The sequence below is a fragment of the Centropristis striata genome, chromosome 21 (assembly GCF_030273125.1).
Source record: "Centropristis striata isolate RG_2023a ecotype Rhode Island chromosome 21, C.striata_1.0, whole genome shotgun sequence".
Lineage (NCBI taxonomy): Eukaryota > Metazoa > Chordata > Actinopteri > Perciformes > Serranidae > Centropristis > Centropristis striata.
The window spans coordinates 29545584-29562568 of NC_081537.1; the positions used below are offsets into that span (position 1 = coordinate 29545584).

The window sequence follows — 16985 nt, forward strand, 5'->3', positions numbered from 1 at the left end:
TACCTTGAGTTTAGGTCATTCATTTATTTATTTATTTTTATTGTGTGTGCTTCTCTGTGTAGAAACTCCAAGAGTACTTCCCCATTGCTGAGATCGGTGTGCTGCAAGAAGACTCATCCAATATCCTGACCATCATGAGGGAAGCCTTTGTGGTAAAGCATCACCTTTTTTGTACTATTGACTAGGGCTGCACAATTAATTGAATTTTAATCATGATCATGATTTTGGCCGCCACGATTAAATTAACCTGATTGTCGGCGATATTCCCATTTTAAAATGCGGCTCTCCTGCATATCTAATAAAACACCCTCTACACCAGTAGTCCACCAACCACCAGGGGGCGGGGCCGTTTTTCTCCCCTGAAAAAAGCCTGGTTGCTGATTGGATAGAACTCTTAGCAGGATGTGACGTAGTACTGGACGCCACAGCAACACACGCCATTTGTAAAAGCCAGCGAAGCAGTGTTGCGAACTTAGCAACTTTGTTACTATATTTAGCGACTTTTCAGACCCCCTTTGTGACTATTTTTCGAAAAAGCGACTGGAGACAAATCCAGCAACTTTTTCTGGTGTTATTTGAGACTTTTGGAGACTCAGTCCTCCTGCAGCAGTCTTCCCCAGCTGCAGAGCCGGAGGGAATGTTAACCCCTTAGTGTCCAGTCTGCAATTTGCTAATAGGCTAACAGTTAGCTCTGTAGCAGTACAGTGTGTATGTGCTAACAGGCTAACAGTTAGCTCTGTAGCAGAACAGTGTGTATGTGCTAACAGGCTAACAGTTAGCTCTGTAGCAGTACAGTGTGTATGTGCTAACAGGCTAACAGTTAGCTCTGTAGTAGAACAGTGTGTATGTGCTAACAGGCTAACAGTTAGCTCTGTAGCAGTACAGTGTGTATGTGCTAACAGGCTAACAGTTAGCTCTGTAGCAGTACAGTGTGTATGTGCTGCTGCTGCAGGAGGTGTTCACTTAGCGATCTCTGTTTGTTTAAGCACCGGACACTAAAAACTGTTCCTATTGTTTGTTTAAAAGTAGTGCAATAAAAATACAGATGTTTTTCCTAACATGATGAATAATCGTGATTACAATATTGATCAAAATAATCGTAATTATCACTTTGGCCATAATGGTGCAGCCCTACTATTGACAGGTGGAAATATGTTTTTGTGGCTTTTTGAGTTGCTGTCACTCAGGGAACTGAGTCAAATGGCTGTGAAAATGTATGTTTGCTGATGTCATAATCTGTCCTTGCAGAATATCCAGTCTAAGATGAGCATCCGTTCAGACAACAGACCCAAGGCCTTCCAGACAGAGTTCTTGACCAGCAGTGGTGCTGTTGCACAATATGGGGCGTTTAATGTCAGGCCTGGAGAAGTAGTAAGTAGGAAAAAAATGAAACAACTGATTCAAGCTAACAACCCTTAATTAGACGGATATTTTGTGTTGACACTGGGATTTTCAGACTCTGTATACTTTACTATGACACTCCCTATTTTTGAGATTCAAAGGGGAAAAGGGAAGACAATAATTAAACAAGTTTAAAAATATCCATATAAAAATATCCAACATAACAGCACAGTTTCCATTTACCCTTTTGATCTTCTCATGTGCCCATGAGTTCTACACAAAAGCCATCTCTATTGTCACATGAAATCCATTATAGAGAATTTCCTCATGCAGGACTGTGACACATGTCTAAAGAATATTTTAATCAATTACATGGAAAATAATAATAATTTGTTTATCAATCAAAAAAGAGTCTTTTTCACCTTCTGGAATTGTAAGCAGAGATACAGGTTTTATTTATGCCTAGTTCAAAATATGTTAAATATATAAACATTATCACTGTTCAGAATGATATATGATCCCACAAATCTAGACATTATGTTGTCAAATAACACAGGGATTCAGTCTAGCTGTCAATCACTCTGTAAACAGACATCTGCATATGACTGGAGAATCTGTAGGCAATGGGACCAGGTTTTCTATATAAAGTCAATTTTCTGTCCAAGTAGCATTGACAGTTAGAGCAAGCTGTGATTGACTGGAGCAAAAGATATTATCTAGGCACCCCTGAGCTTTTATCTTGACAATGATTTAGATTTCTTTTTTTTCAACAATATATTTATTGAGTTTTGTTTTACAATATTGACACATAGGTCACAAGAAAAAAATTAAAACAAGCAAACATACGAGAACATGGCAGCCAAAGGTAGCATCATTTAAGAACAAGAGTCCTTGAGGATCCATTCAAAAAAAGAGTATGAGTATAGAGCAAATGAACATGAGTATAAATATGCAGAGGGTAAAATTATTCTGCTCCAGGTTGGTTTATTAAATGAGCCAGATTATTGTTCTTAATATAATGTATAAAACATCCCCATACTCTTTGAAACACATCTTGTTTATTCTTAAGCATATATGTAATTCTTTCCAGGGGCAAACATAAAGCTAATTCCTTAAAACACTGTGATCTGCTTGGTTTTCCAATGTTTTTCCATGTTAAAGTAATCACTCGTTATGCCTGTAACAAACACAAATTAAGAAAAACTTGTTCATGGTCATTTATGTTATGCCCCTCTGGGTATAGACCAAGTAAAAAAAGTCTGGGTTCCCGAACTAGTCTAATGGATAGAATCTCCTGAACTAATACATTAACCTCTTCCCAAAACTCTTCCATTCATGATTTAGCTTTCTTATTGGCTTAGCTAACTTAGCTATCTATGAGTGCTGCAGGGCCTTCTGCCGGCCAACCAGCCAACTTCTGCTCGCTCACTTGAAACAGGATGAAATAATTTAATCTTGCCTCGTTTTTTTGACTTTCCAAATGTCATTGGTATGAATGGATCCAGTTCTCATAGTGAAACAAGTCATTTTGCGGGGTTTGTTATGCTAATAAATGAATCAGCTGATTTACAGAAGTCTCTTTCATAATGTAAGTCTATGGGAAAAAGTATTTTTGGGCCCCATGGAACCTAAAGTTGTAATTCTACATTTTTTTCCTAACTTGTTGGTCTAAGACAAGGGTCAGCAACCTTTACTAACAGAAGAGCCATTGTTGGTCAGAAAAAGAGAAAAAATGTTGGAATGGAGCCACAAACCTTATTTTGAGCCTTTTGATGCAGAAGAGCGCAGCCTTCCAAATCTAAATGAGCCTACCAACATTACTGATAGGCCTTTATGAGCATTTATTAATGTTTTAGTCAGAATGCAGCCAGACCGTAGACTTTCGTAAGCTATAATTCACATTTTAGTTAACTAAAATGTAAAAAAAATATTTGAATTCTGTATATAAGCTACACATTTTTACAACTGAAAGAGACAAATTGCTTTGGGCCTACACCAATGATAAATGAAATGAAAGAAATAACTGTTCGCAGGGAGCCACTGCAGACGGCTTGAAAGGCCACATGTGGCCCCAGAGCCGCAGGTTGCCTAACCCTGGTTTAAGACTAATACAGCATATGTTAAAGTGTAGCAATATGTTCCAACTTTGTGTGTGTGTGTGTGTGTGTGTGTGTGTGTGTGTGTGTTCTCCAGGGCAAGTTCAAGATGCGACTCAAGGCCCAGAGAGAGATCGATGAACAGCCTGTCTGTCAGATGGAAAAGGATGATAAAGAGGGAATAATGAAAGTCAAACCCACAACCTTTAGTACAGCCATGGATGTTACGGCCTCCATTAAATGTCCCAAGTGCAAATGTGAACAGGTAGACACATTGTAGCGCACAAACGTTGAGATGAAGTCGTTTACTCACACTTCTTTATTGCAGATTCATCCCAGTGTCTCTTTCATCTTTCCTTCAGTTTCCCACCGTTAAAGCACCAAAGTGCCATGGCAATGGAAACCTGGTGTGTGGAAAGTGCAGCTGTGACAAGGGCTGGTGAGACTTCATTTTTTTCATTTTATAAATTCTTCTATTCGAACTGAAAAAAATAAACAACATAAACCACAACAGCGTAGGCTATACATATTCATATACATAATCACATAGACAGCATTAAACAGATGTACATAAACATATAAAAATTTACACACATACAGTATATATAGCCCTATACATGTACATGCATCCGCCCCGTCTAAGTAATAAGATACATATAAGAACCAGTTAACTTAATATTCAATACGTATTTCCTTATATGATTTTGGTCCGAAAAAAAGGGAGTAAGCTGAAGTAAAAAATACTTCTCTAGGCCTCTCCCCTGATACTCAACACTTCAAATAAGACATTTTATCTCTATATATAGCCACTTAATGTCAAATAAATATGTATTATTATTATCATTAGTATTATTTATTTATTTACTTGTATCAATCAACCATAGTATATCAAACAACTTAGATCTGAGAATTTCTATTACTCCCGCAAAGAAAACAAACCAACAAACAAGCAACAACAAAACACTGAAGGCAGTTACAAGAACGTCCTCATCCAGTTTGCAACCTATACTTTTTTTTAGCATATCATTTTTCATAAGCCTTTTTAATTTAACAATTGTTGTGCATGATTTAATTTCATCGCTGCAGTTATTCCATATTCTCACTCCATTACTTGTAATGCAGTGATGCTGAGACTTGAATTCTTAATTCTTATAAGGAATAAAAAATATATGGTTCTGGTCCCTGTCCCAGGCCTCTGGGTTCAATAAGGTCTTAGTTTTTCTCTTTGTTTTGTCCACTTGTCTCCTTCAGGTTGGGCACATTCTGTAACTGCTCATCTACTTCGTCAGCTCTGGACACCAGCCAGTGTATAGGTCCAGATATGAAGGAGCCTTGTTCAGGCCGTGGGGACTGCCTTCCGTGTGGAAACTGTGTGTGTACCAACCCAGAGCAGTTTGAAGGACCCTACTGCCAGTATGACAGGTCCCAGTGCCCAAGATATGGAGGCTTCCTCTGCAACGGTACGACGGTTTGTGGTTGATGAAGTACTGATGAAGGGTACATGTGTAGGACTGTCACAATGATTACTATATCGACTTATCGTTCAATATATAAAATTGGACACACTAGTTTTTTTCTGGACTCAATATACTGTCGTTTACATGCGTGACTTCTTGTGCTTTTTTTGTGTTTAAAGCAATGCTGCAAATGACAGGCAGTACGAATCAGCGGAAAGCAGCCATTCCAGCTCTTTATATGTTATTTTAATAAAAAAAAAACATATACCGTAATACACAATGATATTCTTATTGCAATGTCATTAACAGGGCCTGAAAGTCTTTTTTTTATTTGTTTTGGTTGTAGTTTATTTATTTATGTTTTATTTATCTAGGATATTTTAATATTTCTTTTCCGCATTTCAATTCCAATGTTTAATATTCTCAAGATTTAAAAATCCATTGCTGTGGAAAAGGATGTTCTTATTATGCTCTAATATGATAATAAAACTAAAACAACATTGATACAACAATACCATCGTTTATCTTGACAGTTTCTGGGAAAATATATTGTCCATAAAATGTGTTATCGTGACAGTCCTATACTGCCCTACAAAATGCAGTAACTACATTTTTGGTTTGAGTTATAACTAAAAATGAACTCCTTGATACTTGATCCTTTTATCATGTGACAAAGTTAAGATTACAATTTAGCTTTACCTTACCACAGTCTGCTTTGCATATATATACTAATTTAAACATAAAAATAATAGAAACTAGGACTGCGCGCAGTACTGAACGGGCCCTCGCAGAGTGGAGCCGTCGGGGGAGGCGCCATCAGGGGAGGGCACATCAGACGCGGCGCTGTTGGCTCAGTCCCTATGCGTACCGAATTGCGTGTCGCCTACCACTGTGCTTGTGGTAGGTGTAAAACATGTTACTTCCTGTAGCCAGCAGGGGGCGCTATGACTGTGTGTCACGATTGACACGTGGGTGTGTCCCGGGCTGGACCCTAATCACGTGTGTGAAATTTGGGACAGATTGGACAATGTATGGTCAAGTAATACAGTCTTGTGTGTTATGGCGAGACGCCATATTTTGCCGCCAAGCCACGCCCACATAGTGTGACAGGCGGTAAAGATTTATATAACATTTGATCCCAAAGCCCTTGTGATGGTACTGACCAAGTTTGAAGTCCATGGGGTGAAATCTGTCGGAGGAGTTATGTAAAGTATGCAACGTGGTCATTTTATGAAAGGGGGCGTGGATATAGCATAAGGGGCGGGGCTTTATGAAATATTGTCATTTAGAAGTATTAAGGGCTGGACTCTGATGAAGCATGAGAAGTTTGGACCAGATCGGACAAAGAATGGAAAACTTATAACGATCTCGTGTTTTATGGGGAGACGCCATATTTTGGCGCCATGCCACGCCCACACAGTGTGAGCGGCGGTAAAGCTTTATACAACTTTTGATCCCAAAGGCTTTGTGAGGCTACGGACCAAGTTTGAAGAGAATTGGATGAAATCTGTTGGAGGAGTTCGTTAAAGTATGCGGCATGGAAATAGGCAAAAACAGCAGGAAACGCCATTTTCGATCGAAGATGGCCGACTTCCTGTATGTTTTAGGGTATGGGTTCATGAGACTTTTTGGTGCGTCTTGCCATGATACATGTATGTCCCAAATTTCGTGTGTCTACGTGAAAAAAACCTATATTGTGAGGATGTTTTGAAATTTTTGAGGGGGCGCTAGTGAGTCATTTTGCAAGGTCCATTCCCACGAATACCAGAATACGTAAATTTCAAATCTGATTTATGTATATTCCAAATTTGGTGAGTTTTTGAATATGATAAAGCCCCCAAAAAGGCGATTCATTTGGGAGAAGAATAATAATAAGAAACGGACCAATTTCAATAGGGTCCTCGCACCGTTAGTGCTCGGTCCCTAATTATAAGTTTATTTGAAAGGGAAATTATTATCTACATAGTGATGAAGTAAAAAAAAGAGATAATTATATTAAGACAATAGAACTAAAATAGAACATTACTTCATAATATTAAGTCTAAAATATGCACACATTTGAATAGAGTTTTTAAACACTTTTAAATACACTTATAACAAACCATTTTGAAAATGTTTATTCACTGAAAACAAAATATTAAAGCTGAAAGAAGACAACAACATTGTAGTTACTGCACTCTGTTTCTGCATTACTATTAGAACCTTTTACAGCAAAACCTGAGTGCAGTAACTACATTTTTGGGGTCAAAGGTCAGATATATCATCATGATTTTTAAGCATAAAAATGACATCATCAATACATGTAGAAATAAGTATCACATCACTTACCTACATATAACCCATCTAGCTGGCCAGTTAAAACATGTTAAAAACAGTTTAGATATATGTATGATGTCTAGTGACACTATAAATGCATCAATGTTTTACCACTTCTAATACAGTTAAATGTTACTGTTTCTTCTCTTTTCAGGCCTCGGCTCTTGTGTAATGGGTCAGTGTGCGTGTTCGAAGGGCTGGGAGGGCAAAGCTTGTGAGTGCCCCATTAGCAACCAGACCTGTCAGGACTCCAAGGGCGTGAGTACATACAACATTTTTTAGTTTTTAAATGAACTTATGAATGAATGCTTTATTTCGGTTAAAAAAAATAAACAAAATCATGTTTTTTACAAAAGAATCCATCAGACAGCAACTGAAAAAGGAACAGTCTGAAGCCCCAAGGCTTATTTCTGCCTCTCCTCTACCATCTTGCATTAACTAACTATGATTCACATCATTACAAAACACATGATAGCTTAAACTGAAAAATCAAATTCAATCAAATTTCATTGTAACCTTTGATAATTTTAGACTCTAAAGTCTTCTTGAAAACTAACATAGAATCACACATCTTTATTTCATCATTTAGTCCATTCCATAATTTTACACCCGAAACTGACACACATCTGTACTTGAGATTAGTTCTGACTTTGTGAGTTTCAAACATTAGCAACCCCCTTAAGTTATAAATCCCCTGCCGTAATTTAAACATGTTTTGAATACAAACAGGAATTGACATGTTTACCACTTGAAAACATAATTTCTAATGTTTTTCAATATACAATGTCCAAAAATTATAATGTGTGTGATCTAATAAAAAGCTGATTTGTAGAATCACAGTATCCAACTTCATTTATTATCCTAATAGCTCTTTTGTGCAGTTTAATTATTGGATCTAGGTTTGTTTTATACGCATTTCCCCAGATTTCAACACAGTATGTCATACAAGGCAACACAAGTGAAAAGTAGAGCAAATGAAGGCAGTTCTTATTCAGTAGATCTCTTGGTTTTTTTTTATCACTTTACATGGAAGTACGTGACTGTGTCTTTGTTTGTTCCAGGTTGTATGCAACGGGCAAGGTAAATGTGTATGCGGCCGCTGCGAGTGTTTCAACTCTGATATCCAAATGACTGCAACTTGTGAGCCAAATTTCCAGGTGTGTGGATGTAATGTATAAAACTTGTACTTAAGACTCCAACGCAATGTCGCAAAAGTCACGCTTTTTGCTTTTTCAACAACACTGACTGTCTGATATTATACCTTAAAACAAGATAAATTATCTAACACTTCTAAATCTATTTTTTTTTTTATCTTGGTAAGAAACAAATCATTTGCAGTGCACTCTGCTCGGGCCAGTTCATCGCTGCTTGCAGTTTTAGGCCCCGTTTACACGAGGACGCTCGCGGGTAAAAACGACAAAGTATTTTATCGAAAGTGCCTTTCGTTTAGACGGTGACGGCGTTTTTGGGGCTTAAAAACGCAAAAATCTGAAACCACCTTCCAAAGTGGAAAAGTTAAATACGCTCCGCCGTAGCGTGTCCGTCTACACTGACAAGACGCAAAACTCTGATCTGATCTGCTCACGTCACGTATGTGTTTACGTCACATACATGCTCCAGTACAGGAAATAAACAAACGTGGGATTATTTCCATGCGTCAGACCTTCAAGCTGCTCTGGCAGCTCTAATAAACTTACAGGAGTCTTTCCACCAAATGTACAGGATATGTACAGATAGTATTAGTGAACAGAGAAGGATCTGTAATTACCTCTATCACATTTAGGATGCACCAATTTGTCGGAGGCGAGCCAGACGGCTGTGAACGAGACCTGGGAGATGTAGTGGATGGTGGAGAACTTTGTGGAAGGAGTAGCTGATGAAAATGTGTGGCGTGAAAACTTCTGCATGCCCAAAGATGCTCTTATCGCTTTAAGTGATGCCGCCTGGCATGCATATAATCGAATTTCACACACTTTTGCGTCACCGTATGCACGCAGATTTCCTCCCAAAAATGCTCGTCTAAACGAGGAATAAAAAGTGAAGACGCGACGCCACTTTTGCGTCTTCTGTTCAGACCGTCCTCGTGTAAACGTAGCCTTAATTTAACAATCTTAATTCAAGAAATCTTGTCAAGTGAAATTATCTGTCCATGCAGCAAGATCATTTCCCTCAGATTTACTGTTTTTATCTTGTTTTTAGACACACCTTTTTTGCAGTGTGCATTTAGGATTTTGTAGTCTTAGTACATGTTTCTGCACAGCCCTGCCTGACCTCACCATTTCAATGTGTGTGTCCTGTTCAGGCCCAGTTGGGTAGGTGTGAGGCTACAAGGAGTTGTGTTCAGTGTAAGGCCTGGAAGACAGGAGAGAGGAAAGAGAAAAAGAGTTGTGACGCATGTCCCTTTGAAATTACTTTGGTGGATGAACTTAAAGAAGGTAGGCAAATCTAAGAAGAGCCAAATGATGTTTTTTATTCAATATTTAATCATCCACATACTTTCCTGCACACACATTTCTCATTGTCTTTTAGGATGTAATGATGATTCCACTTTGCTTTCATAGCAGTAATTCCTATGATAATGTATTACTCTGCATGTGTTTTTAGAGGAAAAGGTGCTTGAAAAGTGCAGCTTCCGTGATGAGGATGACGACTGTACGTACCACTACACTGTAGAAAAGTCTAAAGATCCAACAATTAAAACCTTGGAGGTCCAGGTGCTCGAAAAGAAAGGTGAGCTGGATTGGATATATGCCACATATGCTCTGAGTATCATTTAATGGAACACTCTCCTGTTGTCATTTTTGTGCTTTTTCTCTGAATTTAGCATTCGTGCTAAAAGTAGATATTACACGTCACTTTGAGGGGCAGGGGTGAAAATAATAAAAAGGGCACCTGCTGTATGCAGTGGGGCACCAGCACACAAAAAGGGCACTTTATCACGTTTTGTCCATTTACAGGGCACACTGGAGGGCACTAAATCATGTTTTATCTACCACAGGGACATCCAAGAGAGCACTAGGGCACCACCAGTTTTATACATGAAAAATTGGCAAGTTTCTCACTTTGAGCAATGCGCAAAATTCACTCAAACACTTTTTCGGTTGTTTTAAACAAGCAATTTCTGTTCTGGGATGTCACATAGTTACATGAACCAACTAGAATTAAACCAAAAGTTGATGACAGTTGTGGGTCTGGCTCTGCTTATGATGCCAGGCCACTGTCAATCAAATCTGATCAAACCACACCCACACAGTCTATAATAGTAATAGTAATAGTAATAGCATCAGCCATCATCACAAACCATCAGAGCCCTACCAATGCAGATACCAATATTAGGGAGTTAAAATTACCATAATTTTAATAATAATAATAATAATAATAATAATAATAACAATAAAAGAATAACAACAAAAAGAGCCTCCCTTGTTTTCTTCAATTTCTAGTTCATTTTAATGACTGGTACAACTAAAGGTACATTTCTTTGGACAAATATAATGATAACAATAGAAATAGCTGATAAGAGTTTAATTTAAGAGCTGATATCTAGACATTTCCCATGGTTTTCTTGATAATAACCAAACCAATTATCAAGAAAACCATGGAAAATGTCTAGATATCAGCTCTTAAATTAAACTCTTATCAGCTATTTTTGTTGTTATCATTATATTTGTCCAAACAAATGTACCTTTAGTTGTACCAGACATTAAAATGAACAAGATATTGAAGCAAACAAGGGTGGTCTCATAATTTTTCCATGACTGTATACAAGTAGCCTCACGGTTACACTCCTATTTATGTTATCAAGTAGAGGTTCTTTTCCCTGTTTTGATTGACACTACAGAGTTGACATCACTGAGAGCAGCTTTTTGTCTTATTCTGTGCTGCTTGCCAGGATTATAAATCAGAGCATGCTCTGTCGGATGAACTATGTGATGACACCATCTCTGGCAGAGGATAGCTATCTTAAAAACTGGATAGTTAAAACCAAAATGATATGCATGGCTAGACACCATTGTAATTAAATGGCAGCTGTTGTAACTGTAATCCAGCACAATGACAATATGAGCCAGTTAAACCTCTGGCAGCAGTGTTCTGTATGCTGAATTTCTGAGTTTATTTACTCTCCTCGTGTTGAACCTTCAGAATGTCCCGCTGCCAGCCTCCTGTGGTTGCTCCCACTCTTCTTGTTCCTCTTGTTGCTGCTGGCACTTCTGCTGCTCTGCTGCCTGAAATACTGCCCCTGCTGCAAAACCTGCTGCCAGGTATAAACCATCACATTTACACCATTAAATGATGAACCTTTCCAAGTCTCACTGGAAGTAATGGCTTCTGTCTTCCCTTGAAACAGAGCTGTCTCGCACTGCTGCCTTGCTGTCGGAGAGGTAAGGCTTATTCTACACATAACAGTATAGTTCAAAATGCTTTATTTTTTACAGTTGGAACCATGTTAAATTTGAGTCACCTTATGTTGCATTCTTTCCAGGTCGCACGGTTGGCTTCAAGGAAGATGAGTATATGCTCCGCCAGTCTCTGCTAACCTCAGACCATCTGGACACGCCAATGGTGAGGTCCGGCCCACCCAAAGGAACCGATGTGGTTCGCTGGAAGGTTACCGATAACGTTCACCGACATGCCAACCACCCCCAGGCTCTGATCAAGCCCAACCCTAAAGAAGCCAGTAAGTGATCAAATGTTAAAGCAACACTAAACAGACTTACTGCATGTTAAAGGGATTGTTCGAACTTTTATAGCGGGGTTGTATGAAGTACTTCTCGATAATCAGTGTATTGCTAACCTAAGTTGGTAGTCGACAAGCCCCCACTTCAGAGAAGCAGGCAGGACTACTGATACGGAAGCCAAGCAATGTACTGCTGTAGATGGGGCAACATCTAAAAAAAATCAGTTTAAGTGTGTGCTGTGTTTCACTGCTTTATCTTGCCATAAGACCGGCCTGTTTAAGTTCATGTGGGGGGAGCTGAAGCCGTTCTCTATGCTCTGTGCAAAGCCACCAGACTCCATTGACAAAAACAGTAACTTTAGGAGTCGTTGGTCTACTGATGCCCCAACAAGTTAATTTATCTGTGTTATCGAGTGACTTTAGTGTTTTAAAACTAACCGTACTAACTAACCAAATGAGGCAGCGAGGGCCAACACCTCGTTGTTCAAGGTAAAATTACTGTTGTTGTCAATGTAGTCTGGTGGCTTTGAAGAGAGCAAAGACGGGAGATAATAGGCATGTTTCCACTGAGTACTTTCTGAGTACTTTTTGGAAAGCAGCTGAGTGTTTTGGCTCCGCCCACTAGTTATTTCTCCTCAGCCTCTGTTCCCATACAGGTACTTTTGAAGCGGCTAACCAGCGGAGTTCAATAGTGACAGCAGACCGAATCGGCAAGCGGTGTTGCCAACTTATCGACATTGTCGCTATATTTAGCGACTATTCAGACTCCTCTAGCGAAATTAACTCTTAACACAAGATAAATTATCCAACACTTCTAAATCTAAAGTTTTTTTTCGCTTGGTAAGAAACAAAAAATTGTCAGTGCACTCTGCTCGGGCCAGTTCATCGCTGCTTGCAGCTTTAATTTATCTTGTTTTAAGAGTTAATTTCTTATTTTAATCTTACAACATGATTTAATAATCTTAATTTAAGAAATCTTGTCAAGTGAAATTATCTGTTCATGCAGCAAGATCATTTCCCTCAGATTTAGTGTTTTTATATTGTTTTTAGACACACCTTTTTTTTGCAGTGTCCATTTAGGTTTATTATTAGCGACTATTCAGACCCCTCTTTTTCAAAAAAGCAACTAGCGACAAATCTGGCAACTTTTTCTGGTTTTATTGGAGATTTTTGGAGACTCGTTACTCTTCTTAACAAGTAGTAGGCGCCGTACCAAAGCACTCACAAGCGGCCTAGTCCTTCCGCAGCAGTCTCTCCCAGCTGCAGTCAGCAGAGCAGGAGCTGTTAACCTAACCAAGGCAGGTACTTTCTGAGCCACTACCACTTATATAGTGAAGTTGAGCAGATCACCTATTGGCTTCAGTGTCCGGTTGGAAAGAGCTGTCTGACATCAGTGTAAAGCTGCTTTTCCAAACTGGGGTTGGACTGCCATCAACTCTGAGTAATACACTGACTATGGATGTACCTCATACAAACCAACTTAAAAATCAGAACTACAAAGACATTAAAGATTGAATGATACAAGTTACAACTCTCATCTCTATTTGCTTCCCCTTGTAGTCCAGTACCCGGTCTCTCTCCGGCTGAACAGGTTGTTCTCTGAGAACTTGTCTCGCGCCGAATCCAGAGATGCAGAACAACTCCGCAAGGAAGTGTCCGATAACGTGAGCGTGTTTTAGTTCATCGGTAGCCACATGTGTTTTAATTATGACTCAATCGCTTATTGCTGTATTTGTTCTTCTGTTCAGCTAAATGAGGTGTACAAACACATTCCTGGCGCCCAGAAGGTGCAAAAAACCTCATTCAGGTAGGATGTGTTCAACTACATGTCTAGTGACATACAATATGTTTCTTAGTTGTTTCTGCAGTCACCATTTTATATTCTATATTGAAAACAAAAAATGAAATTGCGTGTCTGGTCTTTAAATCAACTGTTTTTGGTTCTTGCAGAATGCAGAGAAATGCTGGAAAAAGGTAACTTTGTGATTGATACAAGACAAGACAAGATTAGAGTTAATTGTCTTTTGAAAGACTTGATGGTCATGGATGTCTAACTTCCCCGCCCCTCTTGTGCTCTTCAGACAGGACTACACAATCATGGACACCGTCTTAACTGCGCCACGCAGCAGCTTCCCTGATATTGTCAAACTCACTGAGAAAAATGTCCAGTCTGGTAACATGCAAGATCTCAAAGTGGTGCCAGGCTACTACACTGTGGCCACAGACAGAGGTGATTTGCATTGTTTCTAATATGGATCAAACTAAAGTTATGATATAAAGTTTGTTGCAAAGTCAAGCTGATCCATTTTTCATCTCCACTGAACAGTTTGTATTATCGAGAGTTCTATAAATCTTCCTGACTCATCTGCTTTTCCTCTGCAGAGGCTGCGGGAGCCATAGAGTTCCAAGAAGGTGTAGAGTCAGTAGACGTTCATGTGCCGCTCTTTGTCAAGGATGAAGACGACGACAAAAAGAAGCTGCTGGTGGAGGCCGTTGATGTACCACTGGGCATTGCTGAGATTGAAAAGCGTTTGGTCCACATCACTGTCATCAAAGAGCAAGGTAACAACATCTGACCTTGTAGATTTGCACTTCAAAATCCATTTTTTTAGCTTTATATGTAAACCTTTTCAAACAGAACATGAGATGATCCACTCCTCAGAGCTCCTGTGGCCTGAACTAATGAGAAAGTGTATAATGTTCATTAAAAGGTCCTCATAATAGATTCTACTTTTTCCTCTTCCCCAGCCACCAATATCTTCTCGTTCCTCCAGCCGGCCTACACCTACAGCAGGCAGGATGCAGTGGCCAACATCCCGATCAGCAGAGACATCATAGAAGATGGACGCACACAGGTCACCTACCGCACACGGGACCTTACAGCCAAGGATAAGAAGGTCAGCTGTGTACTGATGTACCCCTCGGTATCATCATACTTGCAAAAATATTGGAGGGTCGTTACCATAGACTGTATATAAAGATGGACAAGTCTCTACAAAAAGGAAGCCAAAATATCCTGGATATGAGCACTGCTCTTGCACTAATGATGCCATTTGGAGCAAGAGTCTACGCAGTTGTGGGGGGTGGAGCCGCAGTATCAATAACCATGGAGTTTTTAAATTTGTACGTAGTCTATGTGGTCCTCCGAAATCCTGGCTTATCCAAAAAAGGGGCAAAGAGGTGGAGCTGAGGCAGGCGATGGCGAAGAACCGCCTATAAGGGCAGCCGCCTGTCACTCAAAGCCTTAAGTTTAAGATGTTGTGGCTTAATTTTTGGGGGGTTGTGTTGTTTTAAATTTTAAATATAGTACACGATTATTACTTTAGTTAATATAGAATAATAAAAAGAATGTGGCAAAGTTCATTAAAGAAGTCCAAGTCTTCAGCTTTAGAGAGTGCTAGCCTGTTCTTTCTGTGCTGACTGAATTTTCTTTGGCATTTGTTAAATGAAAGAGCCTTCAGAGACTATAGCCAGTTTGCAATGACACTGATGAGATACAGGCTGCATTCGTGACCAGTTATTCTAATGTGTTTTAGGACTATGTGGCAATGGAAGGAGACCTGAGCTATGGTCCTGGTGAGACCCAGAAAATAGTGCCTGTTCGTCTGCTGGAGCTGAGCGACAAAGATGGCCTCCTTGAAGAGAAACAGGTCAAGCAGTTTGTCATGGATCTCAGTAACCCACGGCAAGGCTCCAAGCTGGGACGCTACCCGAGGACTACTATCACCATTGCAGACCAACCAGGTGAAAGGCTGCAAGAGGCTTTACATCCATGTGTCTACCCTCTCTCTTGCCTAAAGCACTAATAACTAATAACTTCCCATTATCTTCCTTTATCCAGAGCCCAGTGTGATGATGTTTAAAAAGGGCACCCAGAACTTCAGCACATCTGACCCAACCTACACCATCCCTGTTGTACGCTCTCGCAACCCAGACAGCCCTGCCACAGTGAAATGGCGCACCAAGAAGGCCCAGCGCTTTGACTTGAGTGGCCCTCTGAAGTTTAATCCTGGAGAGACGGAGAAGAACATTGTGATCGACCCAAAGTCCCACCCTGGCCCAATCCAACCAGAGACCTTCCATCTGGAGCTGTTTGAGCCAAGTAGCAACGCTACTATCGGAGAGAGGAAGACCACCATCGTCAATGTAACTGATGGTAAGACACAATGTGAACCCATTTGTCGCAAAAATGTATCATATCTGAAGGTGTGGTGTTTCAGATTTGATGAGAGATGGGAACATTGTAAGCTGAGGGACTGTATCTGGTGTCTGTCTCTTTTTCTCCATCTCTTAACTTCTTACACTTCTTGCAGCTACCAAATTTCCTACAAAAGCAAGTGTCCCCCTGCAACAGAAGGGCTACATAAACCAGAAAGCAACCTCTCCTGGCGGCCATCTTCTCTCCCCAGCAAACCTTAAGGCCAAAGCAACTGGACCTAGAAAGATCCACCTCAACTGGGACCCACCTCCTGGCAACCCGTTGGGGTACAAGGTACATTAAATCTACATGCTGAGAGTCAACAACCATCACTGACATTTGGCAATGTGTTTCTTAAATGCCATATCTTTGTTTCCTTGTTTATTTTAGGTAAAGTATTGGATCTATGGCGACCCAGAGAAAGATGCCCAGGTCTTAGATGTGAAGACTCCTCAGGCTGACTTGACTGGCCTGTACCCCTATTGTGACTATGAGACGCGAGTGTGCGCCTACAATGCAATGGGTGATGGCCACTATACCGACATGGTTCCCTGTCAAACACTGGAGGATGGTAATTACTGAGAATTAATTTAACTGCTGTTTATGAAAGGCTCTGCAGAAGATACCACCAGATGGTTACCCCTGGTTAAAATTAGAGTATGACAAAAATCTTTAACTTATAGAGAGAATTCATGTCTTTTTGTGCTTGATTTTCCTCTAATATCCATCATCACCACCATCATTTTGACAAAGACCTTACAAACTAGGGATTCACCAAACCAGATGGCACCATTAAAAAACCATAGACAGCTTACTTGACGTTATCCAGTGGTTTTGAAGCCTTGAGTGTCACATGTTATTTGGAGACAAAAGTGACCATATTTGGACGAGAGGATGGT

At 39.8% G+C, this 16985-nt stretch overlaps 1 protein-coding gene across 1 annotated transcript in view; it reads left to right on the forward strand.

Annotated features, from left to right (window-relative positions):
- itgb4 (integrin, beta 4) overlaps window positions 1-16985 on the forward strand; it is a 41624-nt gene that overhangs the window by 10410 nt on the left and 14229 nt on the right. The window contains exons 9-30 of the mRNA XM_059324664.1: window positions 63-152; window positions 1249-1371; window positions 3535-3702; window positions 3800-3876; window positions 4689-4897; window positions 7365-7468; window positions 8272-8367; window positions 9513-9645; window positions 9815-9940; window positions 11354-11472; window positions 11559-11592; window positions 11694-11888; window positions 13449-13552; window positions 13637-13695; window positions 13839-13862; window positions 13970-14118; window positions 14271-14450; window positions 14637-14785; window positions 15425-15632; window positions 15730-16044; window positions 16202-16380; window positions 16477-16657. Coding sequence (XP_059180647.1) covers window positions 63-152; window positions 1249-1371; window positions 3535-3702; window positions 3800-3876; window positions 4689-4897; window positions 7365-7468; window positions 8272-8367; window positions 9513-9645; window positions 9815-9940; window positions 11354-11472; window positions 11559-11592; window positions 11694-11888; window positions 13449-13552; window positions 13637-13695; window positions 13839-13862; window positions 13970-14118; window positions 14271-14450; window positions 14637-14785; window positions 15425-15632; window positions 15730-16044; window positions 16202-16380; window positions 16477-16657 — 3022 coding nt within the window. The remainder of the gene's footprint in view (window positions 1-62; window positions 153-1248; window positions 1372-3534; window positions 3703-3799; window positions 3877-4688; window positions 4898-7364; window positions 7469-8271; window positions 8368-9512; window positions 9646-9814; window positions 9941-11353; window positions 11473-11558; window positions 11593-11693; window positions 11889-13448; window positions 13553-13636; window positions 13696-13838; window positions 13863-13969; window positions 14119-14270; window positions 14451-14636; window positions 14786-15424; window positions 15633-15729; window positions 16045-16201; window positions 16381-16476; window positions 16658-16985) is intronic.